Below are 12,995 nucleotides of genomic sequence, written 5' to 3'. Positions count from 1 at the left end.
CGCATAAAAGTTCATCGTATGCGGTTGGATTCGGCCATATACTTTGGTACTCATGATAACCTCTGCTGCTAGAGTCCACTGAAAAACGAAACGACGATCTTGGCATCGCAGGAGACTACAGCAAACTACACGCTTTCACTAGCACGTGGTTCCGGTTTGACCAAACCAGTTTACGAGAGTCCACGTGCCTTGTCGTACGCCATTACGTAATTTCACAAAAGCCACCCAATCGTCAATGTTTTTTCTGTCAATTTTCAAACTGCGGGCATTCGCCAAACTTTTCTACCGTCAAAGTTTTTTACTATACGGTAATCAAGCGTTGCAAGGCTGTTTTTTGAAAGTGTGAAAAATTGTGAAGCCGTATGATTTCTTACTGATCCCTACTTATTAAGTACTACTGTACTTAATGATATAATAAAGCCTGCAACCTGACTTTTACTCCTACTACAGAATTTTTGGAAGCTCTCAGTTCTTCAGCACATGCTACAACTGCTACCAATATATCACTACCTAATAATGGTATTAGCTCATCATCTGGATCACATCATTCTACAACACTACACCAGACATCCAAAAACTCCTCAGGTAGGGCTAAGTTAGACACATCAATACACCAATAACATCACATTCCAGACAAGGTTTGCAAGTTTATAACTACACAATTAATTATACAGCAGAAGTTTCTGTAGAATGTGCATTTGGCAAACTAATTATATCTAACAATAAGTTCTAGGCTCCGGCCTATTATGCTCAAAATTTTACCTATTATGCTTTTGAACATTGCTCAAAAATTAAGCCTATTATGCTCAAAATTATGCTTTCAAAATCAAGATTATGCGCTAGAACTGACTGTTTTATTAGAGTATATCAGCCTTTCCTGACTGCTGCATTAGAGTAAGTGACTGCTCTATTAGAGTATCTCGATCTTATTTCTGCAAAGTGTGAATAACCAACAAAGAAACGGTTAATAAGTTATATTACGTGTTTGTAAATATGAAATGCACTAATAATACTATTGGCAGTGAATATTTGGTTTCTTTCAGGCGCGCGTATTGCATATTTTAATTAAATTTTCAACTATTGTTCCTATTATGCTGGCATTATGCTTGATGCTTTTGGTCACCTATTATGCTTTAAATTATGCCGGCATAATCGGCCGGTGCCTAATAAGGTCTTCACTGCACTTAAAGTATAATGCCATGATAAAATATTTTTTAATCATCTAACTATAATCTAGATACGTACATAATACAGCTTTATTATTAATGCAGAAGTATGATTGGGTAATTTTTGTCATGTACTCAGAATATTTTTCATCCAAAATGAAACTACAGGAACAATTATCTCATGAGCAGAAACGTTTGGAAAATGGTTAGTTTGTTTAATATATATTAATGAAATAAAAAGTGAACATGAATCCTATTGATTCATGTATACCTCATGTATGTTGTAAATTCAATTTCTGACACACTCAGTTATAACCTTTGTAAAAACAGTTGCTTTATCATGTTCACACAGCAATGTGTAGTTCTTATGTACATAAGTACTTGCATATATGTGACACCATTACATTGGAAGAAAGCAATTTTGTAACCTTAATAACATTTTAGTTGGCATGAATAGGTTTGCAACGTGGACCAATATAAGATACCTTTTGTGTATAGTTATTAACGCAGCCAATGAAGTTTACTGTGTGTACAGGTATGTACCATTGAAGAATACTGTACAAATTCTCAGGCTAAAGTATGGCAGAATGTCAGAAAATGGAACCATTTGCACATACTTCATGGTTTCAAACACACGTAGAGAAAATTGCACAGCTGAGAAAAATGTTGTAAAGTGGAAACTTTTACTTAAAATGCATAAGAGGTACATATAGCAATTATACGTACAATAATATGCACAAACTTTGAAAGTAAGTGAGTAGAGTATATTAAGCAGGCTGAATAACTTTCAAACTATAAACAGTGACCTGAATTATTAGTGGCTGTGCGTACTATTTCTGTAGATGCAATGCTCAATTACTACTTTAATGCTTTAAGAGTTTGAAATATTCCAACAGTACATTCATTTACTTCCATGTCAGTCACAAAAACTACCAAAATTAATTTTAGAGACGCTCATTACAATCATCAACCTGATTCAGAAGTGTTGCTGAGGAATCGCTATGTACAGGTGATACGTAGTTTCATAAATTCTTCATGGATTGTTGATTGGATAGAAAGGTGAAATATAGGTTATCCGAAATGTCGGTGGTAAGTAGACAGTTGAATACTTAAGAGATGACTTGAAATAGCTAGCCAAATTATTAGGGGACATGGCTTTCCCACTTCCTACAGTTATGGGACTCTATGCCTGAGTCAAATATGCTCAAAAGTTGTCGAAAATGCTCTCAGTAATTCCACAAAGTTTCTACCCTTTAGGTGAATCCATAGCTATAAACCCCATGGGCTGGTGCCATTCAAGCCCATAGTAGACACCCTCGGATAATACAGTAGTTGCCTTCGCATAGTAGCTGCAGAGTTTTCCTTGCTGAAAAGGATATAGTACCCAACAGAAATTCTTATATGGTATTGTAATTCTATGATTTGCTAATGTTGATTGACCATTCTTAAACATGAGTAAGACTATTATTTACATGTTTTTGTAGCCAGCAAACCAGTACCAATACATTTGCCTTCAAACATAGACTGACATTATGTAAATTCGAATGGCATTTTAAATACATAGGCTGTACAGAATGTTGAATCCAAAAAAACAAAAGAAAAAAATAGTGTTTGAAAGTAAATTTACATATAGCATAGCTGATTTATTGATGGCATTTGGGGATGCCTTTTTTATGGAGAGAAAAGCCTGTTTATGCTACTGTATAATATGGATCTTTACTAAAAACAGATTAGAAACAATTTGTTTTGTTACAATACTTCATGTACTTTGCTCAATCACTTATTTCTTTCAATATGAAGTATGTATCTACTGATGACTATCTCATTTTATCCTACAATAATGCCATTCTTATCAAATAACATGTTACTCTACAGGAATAAGATGTCCATCACCTCCACCATTATCACCCAACTATGTGCGTCGACAACATTTATTAAATGAAATTGTTACTAAATTACTTAAATCCACCATTGACTCTAATAATTATGGAACGAGTTTGACAGTTACTGGATCTGGTGGGTTTGGCAAGACTTCTATTGTTACTGCTTTATGTCATGATCTCGTGATAAAGGAGAATTTCAAAGATGGTTTTGTGTTTGTAGAACTTGGACCACAAGCTACTGATCCCAGTATGAAACTGAGCCAATTGTATCACTTACTAACTGGGCAATACTTGAAACAAGGTGACATCAATCATGCGGAACAAGAGCTCAATCAAATAACTAGTCTTTACTGTCGAAATCTTCTTGTCATTATTGATGATGTGTGGCATGTTGAAGATGCTGAGCCAATAGTGAAGGCATTTAGTAACTGTAAAATAGTCCTCACTACCAGGATGAATGACATTGAACAATACATACCTACCAAACAGGTAGTTACTGTGGGTCCAATGGAACAAAGTGAAGCTATCTCTCTACTGACCTGTGGAGTGATTGATATCAGTCAACTGTCACAAGACGATGTAAGCTTACTTGATGAACTAGCTCAAGATGTCCACCTATGGCCACTGCTTCTGTCCCTATAAGAGGACAATTGTCTCATAATTTGAAACAACATGCATACCATCGTGAAGCAATTCACTTTGTAAAAGCTAAATTACATAATAAGGGACTAACAGCTTTTGACAAGAATAACATTAAGAAAAGTTGTAAATATGCTGTGAAAATATGTATTGAAGTGACTTTAGAGTTAGTGGCAAAATCATCATTAAATAAACTGAAGACTTTAATGTTATGGACTGGGATTGGTACTTCATTACTAACAGCAGTGTTGCATTATTTGTGGAATGTTACTGAATATGAAGCAAGAGACATTATCAGTACATTGTGGGCCTATGGCCTAGTCCAGTTTACAGATATGGTAATACCTCCACATAATGACACACAACCGTGTGTGGAGGTTCATGCTGTCATCAGTCAATACATCATTGAGTGTATGGACAGTGAGGAAGTGATTGCATTATCACCATGTCATGATGGATTAAATACTAGTAGATTGGTCTGTAATGAGTTACTAAATCAGTTTAAGAAGAATTCACCATTTCTTGAATCTGGTGTATGGGTATGCGGTAGTGATTATTTGAAGTGTGAATCGTATGAGATAGAAAATTTTAGATTGCCTTACTATTTAAAACCTTTAAACATGTGGATAACAGTTGATCCTCACCGTACTATAGTAATATTACAGAGAATACAAAAGGCTGTAATGACCTCATCAAATGTTACTACATTTTTCCCTACTTTCAGTGATGATATTGTAGTACTGATCAGTGATTGCCACAAAACATTAAAAGACTCTCACAAACTGAGTAGAAGATTAAATCAAAACGTTCAACGATGTCTCACTCAAGGAGACTATCATTACTTAGTCCAAGCTATAGAAACTTATAAAAACACTTATCCTATAGCAATGGTAGCACAACATGCAGTTAACGTGGTAAAGAAAGTTATTCCACATTGTGATGGTAAACTACTACATTTCATCATGGGACAGCTTGAGGAGTTGCAGATGATAACACCTGACTATCATCAGATCACCGTAATGACATTACCGTTTATCAAGATATACACTAAAGTGCTCCAACGAATTCACACCTCACTACAGGAAGGGGATATAGACGCCACTCTAAATTACCTTTTGTCTGGACAGAAGGATGAAGAGATTGGTCTGGTGATGATTAATCGCCTCATTAAACTACAAGAAGTTGCTCCTAACTTTGTACAGGAGAATGCATCACAGCAACTATAATGACTCATATGGTTTTGTAATGTAAGTATATAACTCAAACATTAAAACAACTACTTGGGAAATAATTTAAGACACTTCACTACTTGTATGGAGCACAATGAAATGACTGTAGCTAAAGTCATGGTATAACTAATGACCAAAGTCATTTAGACAATATATGTGTATCTGCTATACATTCATCATTCACACCTCATATCAAAGGATAAAGCCACAAGTTAGGAATGTTATACACCAAGAAATTTGTGACAGCACCTGTGAAAAAGGGTTTTATACCCATTGGAAATCCATAGTTACAACTTGTTGAAAAATATAACAACAGGAATTTGTACCCCTAACATAATGCTTTGCTTGCTGTACTGAAATTTTGAGGTGAAAACATGAGAAGTTATAAGTATGTAGTCACACTTTGAAAGGCTATAAGACCCCTTAGAAATTAGGTAGACATGTGTTGATTATGCTGGCATAATAGGAGATGACAAGTATAATGGTAGGCTAAGCATAATACAGTATAATTTGCAGTGTAATGGGGGGACTTTCTGCCATATATATAATAGAGCATATCTTCTGCTACAACAGTCACAACACGTTACACTAACAAAGCAGTGCATATACCACTTTCATACCTCACTTCAAAGGAAAAGGACCTCTTCCTTTTGAAGTAATGTGTGAAAGTGGTGGTATTATACTGTATACCACTTTCACCTCTAAATCTCTTCCCTTTACACTCACTTCTAGATCTCTTCCTTTCACACCTCTAGTTACGCTCACTCCTAATAAAGGGAAGAAAAAGTGAATGTCATATACATGTAGCACTGTTATCAGTACTCAGGAATGCATTATGAGAAATGGTGATAACATTATTAAATGAAATATAAACCCCTAGGAGGGATATATTTTCTGATAGTGACGATAAAAAAGGGTCTTCCACACACTTCCAATTATAAGAACTCAGAAGACCGTAACTTAGTGTTCAAGAAACATAATATGATAGTCTATGTGACCATGTATTGGAAAACCATTGATTTCCACACATATAGCCATAGGAAAACTCAATTTTAAATTCGTATTTTTGCATATTTGCATAAAGCAACTGTTACTGTATAGCCTAAATATTTTTGAGGGGCAAATATTTCGAGGTTGAGCAATGTTAAGTTGATAAAAATAATTTTTTCGTGGATTTGCAAAAGGTGTTACACTATATGGAGGTCTAAATATTTCAAGGATAAATCTTTTGCTGATAACCCTTAAACCGCGAAATAAGTGAAACTTTTCCGCCTCGAAATATTTAGGCTATACGGTAAATCTTTTTGCTGTGGAGTTTCACACCCAAATTGTTTTTTCTAGGAGATATGGATGGTTATATCAGACCATGTATATTTCACATGCAGTTCAGTTAGCTTACAGATTGGGTGATTAATATATTCAGGTGTAGGTCCTTACGCTTGATATATGTGACCCAATTTTGGAAAACCATCCTTTTGGGCACATGCAAAATTTGCAGGAAAACTCAATTGAAAATTTTCAGTAATTTTTTTAATTAATTTTTTTGCACATTTGGATAAAGCAACTATTAAACTTTCTTGCTGTGAAATTTCACAACCAAAGCTTCTTCCTGCTAGGAGATATGGGTGATTTTATCAGACCATGTAGTGATTTCACCATGCGTGGGACACCAATTAACTTACAAATGGGCCGGGGGATTTGTTCAGGTGCTAGAATGGTTAAAACTAAGTCTTAGACGGCACATGCCTTTTGTGTATCCCTTTAAACAATTTGATAATAATAATAATAATTAGACAATGATAGGGTCCGCAATGAAAAAATCGATAATCACGAAATTGACCCCCTACTATTTCAACCTGTATGGCATATCAAAGTATTTTTGTACGTACCAATAAAACTTATTTATCTTTCTCCATATGACAGGAATCGCGATTGTTTTATGGTGCAAATCGTGAAAAATTGCGCGCTCTCTGGATGAAGCATGGGTTCCTTCCCATACTTGGCATATATAGTCCAGGTCTATACCTGATTATAACCCACAGCAGAAATAAATCGATTTGCTACTGTGGATTTGGTACGGAGCTACTCTTTGCCGAAAATCGGCCGAACATCACGTATTTTTAGGATTCCGAGCAACCCAGCACTCAACAAAAGGAAAGCCCACAAACCTTCACTATACAGCAATATAGTTTGGTTATCACTTCATTCACAGCGCAAGCTTCATATAGATCTGAGCTTTCCTTCCATCAAATTAAGCGGCATGAAATTTCTTCCTAGTGAGTCTGAGACTAAAATGGGAGGCGTGGCTGCAATAACTCCAAGTTTTAGTTTCTCGAGCAAGTTATATAGATTTCAATATTATATTGTGACCACCTAATGATATTAGTTTCCAGCCAGAAATGGATCACGTGATTATGGATTGATTTTTCATTTGCATTATAGCTATACATAGTTAGCTATGTAGTAGTATAATCCAGGTAAAACCTCACTAGTATTTTTATCAACATTTTACTGCGACACCACTGGTGAAGCATAGAGTTATAGGCATAGTAAAACTCGGGTCCTACCAAAAATGGCAGGGTTGTTTGTATGCAAGATCAAGATACTCTAATAGAGCAGTCATGCAAACAGTCGTGGTATTTTAACGGATTTGAAGCAGACAGCTGACAAAGAGTATTGCATACTACATATTTTTTTAGAGGCAACAAAAATCATTTACATCAGTGGCATATAAGTTTACCTATTTTGTTGTTCTTAAAAGTTAGGGAGGTATGTCCTCAATCTTATTTTTCACACCAGGCTGCAGGCAGTTATTCTGTGCTATAATATATATGTGACTGGATTTGCGAAAAGGGGTCTTCCACGCACATTCAATTCTATGAACTTGGTAGGCCATAACTTATGTTCAGCTAACATATAAACCTGAAAGTTTCTCCATCCATTAAGCTATGTTGGTGCTCACTACTGACCAAATGTCAAGTCAATAGCTTTTTCCTATATGACGTTATTAATCGTCAAAGTTGGTAAATTGGATGTGTGTGGAAGACCCCTTTTTGCAAATCCGGTCACATATATGAACCTTTAACAAACAAGAAATTTAAGGTTTTCACCCATAGCTGAAGGGTATTGCTTATTTTTGGCTTTACCGTCAGAAACCGCACCAAAGGCCTGTTGGATAACTGTTATACTGACAGCCACAATGTACTGAGTGCTCTATAATATATGTATAACATGCACTTTGTAGAGCTGTCTATGCATGCGTATAGCCATTTCCAATGGCGGATCCAGGATGGGGCATTTGGGGAAAATGCCCCCCCCCCCCCCCCACCTTCAAGAAATTGCATACAAGATCGAGATACTCTAATAAAGCAGTCACAATGTTCATGAGGCAGTGTAGCTTACTTATGAAGCTATAAATAGGATTTTATTTTACATAACATACCGAGGGGTCACCAACTCACGAAAAAGGGGTACGGATTTCAAAATCTTGAACAAATTTCCCAAGATTTCACGGATTTCTAAAGATTTCACAAAATCAGACGAGAGCTGCAAAATCTGATTTTAAATTACAGATTGGTGTAGAGTGATAAGTTCTGAAATCACCAAAAAATAGTGGGAGAAAGAAACAGAAGTTCAGCAGGCATGTAGGAGCATAGCCTCACAAAACTGAGAGGAATTGCGAAGCCATATAAAGCCAGGAGTAAAGCCAAGGCATAACTATTAAATGAAACCCTACAAAACCAGGAGCAACTGTCAAAGCTCTATCTGGTGTGAAACCCCACAAAACCAGGAGCATCTGTATGCTTAACTTGTTTTTGTAGTTGGTGTGTTGCTAAGTTTATGAAGTTTTGCTAACTTCGTAGTTTGCTAAGTAAATCCGAAGCAGAGCGGAACATCGGATTTCATTCTTACTTTTGTGCAGGAGCAGTTTGCATGGATTCCCCTGGTTTCGTGTGGCTTCTTTCCCACAGCTCCTGGTTTTGTTTGGCTTCCACAACTCGCTTAATACAAATCCGAAGCGGAATGGAACATCGGATTTCATTCTTACGTTTTTGCAGGAGCAGTTTGCATGGATTCTCTTGTGTGACCTTTTTTTTTGCTCTTCAACTTTTTTCAGCAAGGTTCCCCCCCTCTTTCCAGACTCTGGATCCGCCCCTAATTCCTGGATATATGTGAGGTTTATAAGTCATTGAAGAAAATTACATGTACTTTAGAAATCACTTTTTAAAGTCACATTTAAGGTAATAGATCCATAGTGGGAAGACATAGGCCATTGAAACTGCATGTTATACCGAGTATCATAAGTCCTTAAACTTATGACTCATTATAAAAAGGTAAATGTCTACATCTCACACCTACAATATGTTACCAAATATATTATACCATACACAGTCTATATATCAACATAAAATTGCATGCACATCCTAGAAGCAAAACAGAAATTTAAAAGCTTGCAAAATTAATTAAAATATAATTATATACACTGTTAAAACAGGGGAGTAACAGTAACTATGAGAGTAAAATATTTTACTCTAAAAGGGGAGTTCGGATTACTAGGAGAGTAACAGTAACCCACTAAGGGTAAAGAGAACTCCAAGTAAGTGAAAGCACCAAACTGAAGAGTTCCCATTACCAGCTAGCTAGTAACTAAGGTGAACTCAGTGAGCCAGTATATATAGCTAGCTACTGAAGCCACATGGCTGCCGAGGAACTGAATGATGAGCCACTTATAGCTGTCTCACTATGATATTTTCTCCATTAACTGGCCAGTTCAATTCTAGCCACTCAATGTAAAAAGGAAAGTAATTATGATTATTATGATTATGATTAGATACTGGAAAGACAGCACTCAGTGCTGGTTACATCCAGGAGGGGGGGGGACCCTCAAAACAAAAAGGGGGGTTAATTACAACAAATCTAGTCCAAAAATACAATTATTAAACTGTTCTAGTGACTCTGTATCGATGATGTGATTAGGGAGGTTATTCCATTGCTTGATAGTTCTTGGAAAGTAACTCTGTTGGTAAGCAAGTGTTCTAGTTGGAGGAATTATATATCTGTATTGGTAATTATTTAGGTTTCCTTTTCAATGGCAGCCATTTCATTTTACAGACTAACCAAGACATAGTGAAGGAAACAGACAGTACGAAAGCAGGAGGACGCATTGTTACTCAAGAGTCAAGAATATTTTGAAATACGTATGTATAATTATTAAATACCATTTCTATTACAAGCGCATTATTTAGAATGAAGAGTTTTACCATAGAAACGGCTTCTTTAACAACAGAACCGTGTTGAGTAGTTGAAAGCGGTTTGTTTCTCTGAGGAATTGTAGTGCTTAAAAGGTGATACTAAAGTGTTTACTTGTTCGTGAATAATTACTGGACGTTCACTATCTCGTTCATTCTTTCTTCAGGCACGTTTGAGCTCATATCTGAGTCGTCTCGTGTGACAAGCCGGGTTTATTAAACTGGCTCCAACGGAAGTCACCACTGCTCGTGAGGGTTTAGGCGCCTTATCGTGACACAGCAGAAATAGTTCAAGACTCAGGGAAAGAGAATAAAATTCGGCGGACTCAGCCGTATCACTGACTAGTACGTACAGTATTCAGCCCACTCACCGCTAGCTACTAGTATTCAGTGTGTAAGAAGTTGAAGACTTGAGGGAGGAGAGGAAAGCCACCTAGCTTAAACATGGCGTACATATCATGTCCGTCTGCTTTCAGTTGACGTTAGCAGCCGGACACAATGATATTGCTGGTAAGGTCAGTAGCCTGTATCATTGTCAGTGTCTTTACATAATTACATGCAGATTCACTGGAATTAACTAGTAAGATATATTGTCTGCAGTTAACAAGAATCTTTATGATACAATGTACATTGTGTGTCTTCGACTTCATCAACTCAGTTTCCAAGACCTGTAAGGAGATAATGTTTATAGTTACGTAAGTACATATTTACTTTTTTAGCACGGATGTCTCAATGTCACTGAGAACATAGAATTTAAACAACATCTAGTAAGTGTGTTAACATACAGTAACTGTGCATCAATTTGTAAACATATATTACAGGTGCCGCAAGAAATCAGTGAACAAGTAGACAAACAAAATGATGAACTCCAGGTAGCAAAAATGTGCTGTTTTGCATGATAGCAACTGTGCTTATTTTAGTTTACACTACCAATGCTGCTGGTCTGGCAGAATTGTTTTTACAACTTTGTTGGAAACTGCGTGTGATGTACCTTCAGCCATACAGGTAACATGTGTGTGATTGTTGGATATTTCTTTACTATACTGCTATTTACTACAGCTGATGACATGTCATGTAACAGGCAGTAACTCCAGTGAAGTGGCAGTGAAGTGGCAGTGAAGTGGCAGTGAAGCGTCGTTTGCTGATGATGAAATGAAGCCTTGCTGCTGATCTCTTGAGTGACTTTCCAATATTATAAAGCTGGATATTGTAAATATTTTGTTACAGTTTTGCTGTATGTCTTTAACATCATTTGAGATTTTATATGGAGTCATTTGTAGAATTTCATGGAGTAAAGGAAACACCTTGCATGCTTATGTGAACTCTCCTAGAGTAACTAAAACTCCCTACAATAGATTTTTCAAAGGGTTCCTGTTACTCCTTTGCAGGGTGTTAGTTACTCTCCACAAAAATATAGGGGTGTTAAATCCTCCCTACACTGGGAACTCCCCTAGGGGAGTAACAGTTACTCCTTATTTTTAACAGTGTAGTTATGTATTTGTACCATTAAAATTATAATTATATATTGTAATTTATTACTGTACAGAGCCTCCACCAGGGAGTATAATTAAGGCACAGGAAAATTACAATTTTGCACAATAGATTGATATTTCTACCATTATAATTTGACAGACAGTTTGTGTGATGAATTTTTGCTTAGCAGTATACTAGAAGGACCTATACAAATCATTACAATTATTGAATGTACAAAACTTACCAACATTTATTTTTTAAATGCCTCTGTAACTATTGTAGTGAACTGAAATGCTAGCAGCATAATTATTCTTATTTCCTAATCTTGTCTATATAAATATATATTAGCTATGGGTATAGCCATGCACTCATAATGTGGATTCATTTATGGTGTGCCCCAACCAGTAATCTGATGCTATTGAGGTTTCTTTCCAATTGCACTTTTACCCTGATATTCAATTCTTCCTGTTTATGGATTTCGTTTTTTTACTAAAGAGAACAGAATAGTAGAGAGACTGGAGACTGTTTGCATGACTGCTCTATTAGAGTATCTTGATCTTTCATACAAATGACCCTGCCATTTTTGGTAGGACCCGAGTTTTACTATGCCTTACTCTATGCTTCACCAGTGGTGTCTCAGTCAAATGTTGATAAAAATACTAGTGAAATTTTACCTGGATTATACCACTACATAGCTAACCATGTATAGCTATAATGCAAATGAAAAATCAATCCATAATCACGTGATCCATTTCTGGTTGGAAACTAATACCATAGATAATAGAGTAAAGGGATAGGAAACGCAAGCGATTTCCGGTTTGATTTCCGTTACGCGTGACTTGAAAGGACAAGACAGTTTTGTGAGAATTAGTGTTCTAAGCAGCGTAAATAGTAATCCAACAGACTACAGTAAGTATTTAGGCCTATGTGAGAGATTTTGGCGAGAGAATTCAGACTATGATTATGATTATGATTAGATACTGGAAAGACAGCACTCAGTGCTGGTTACATCCAGCAGACCGTAGATTTTGTAACAAAGCGTATCGCATTAACCGTGATTGTTACACGCTGTCACACTTTCGCTCATCGTACCTTCATGCCTCGTCCATACCGCTTCTTTTATAGCCGGTTCCACTTTCGAATCTTGTGGTAAGCTAGGCGTGTCACCAACACAGTCTTTTACCGTTGCGTTGTACTGCAAGGTGGTTAAAACTTTTGGTTAAAAATGGAAGATACTTAGTCGTTTCTTCAAGCAACAGTTCCTGTTTTGCTCCGATATTTCCTCTGGTTCCCTCTGTTAAATGGTAAGGAATAGGTTTATCACAGTTAAAAGGATAGAATATATTTACGAAGAAA

At 36.4% G+C, this 12,995-nt stretch overlaps 1 protein-coding gene and 1 long non-coding RNA gene across 4 annotated transcripts in view; both read left to right on the top strand.

Annotated features, from left to right (window-relative positions):
* Positions 1–3,691, top strand: part of LOC136246645 (serine-rich adhesin for platelets-like) — a 28,371-nt gene extending 24,680 nt beyond the window's left edge. For both annotated transcript variants that reach the window (XM_066038175.1, XM_066038174.1), the window contains 3 exons: positions 451–585; positions 1,306–1,371; positions 3,042–3,691. In XM_066038175.1, the coding sequence (XP_065894247.1) occupies positions 451–585; positions 1,306–1,371; positions 3,042–3,691 (851 nt within the window). The remainder of the gene's footprint in view (positions 1–450; positions 586–1,305; positions 1,372–3,041) is intronic.
* A 6,398-nt stretch (positions 3,692–10,089) lies between these two features.
* LOC136243327 (uncharacterized) lies at positions 10,090–11,287 on the top strand. Of its 2 annotated transcripts, none has more exons than XR_010694851.1 (7): positions 10,090–10,262; positions 10,334–10,681; positions 10,729–10,836; positions 10,886–10,933; positions 10,988–11,038; positions 11,087–11,171; positions 11,226–11,287. It is a non-coding gene; the product is annotated as an uncharacterized lncRNA (long non-coding RNA). The 2 variants fall into 2 exon arrangements; XR_010694849.1 differs by having other exon boundaries at positions 10,091–10,262; positions 10,334–10,676.
* The last annotated feature ends 1,708 nt before the right edge of the window (positions 11,288–12,995 follow it).

The sequence above is a fragment of the Dysidea avara genome, chromosome 2 (assembly GCF_963678975.1).
Source record: "Dysidea avara chromosome 2, odDysAvar1.4, whole genome shotgun sequence".
Classification (NCBI taxonomy): Eukaryota; Metazoa; Porifera; class Demospongiae; order Dictyoceratida; family Dysideidae; genus Dysidea; species Dysidea avara.
This window is presented reverse-complemented; position numbering and strand designations above follow the sequence as displayed.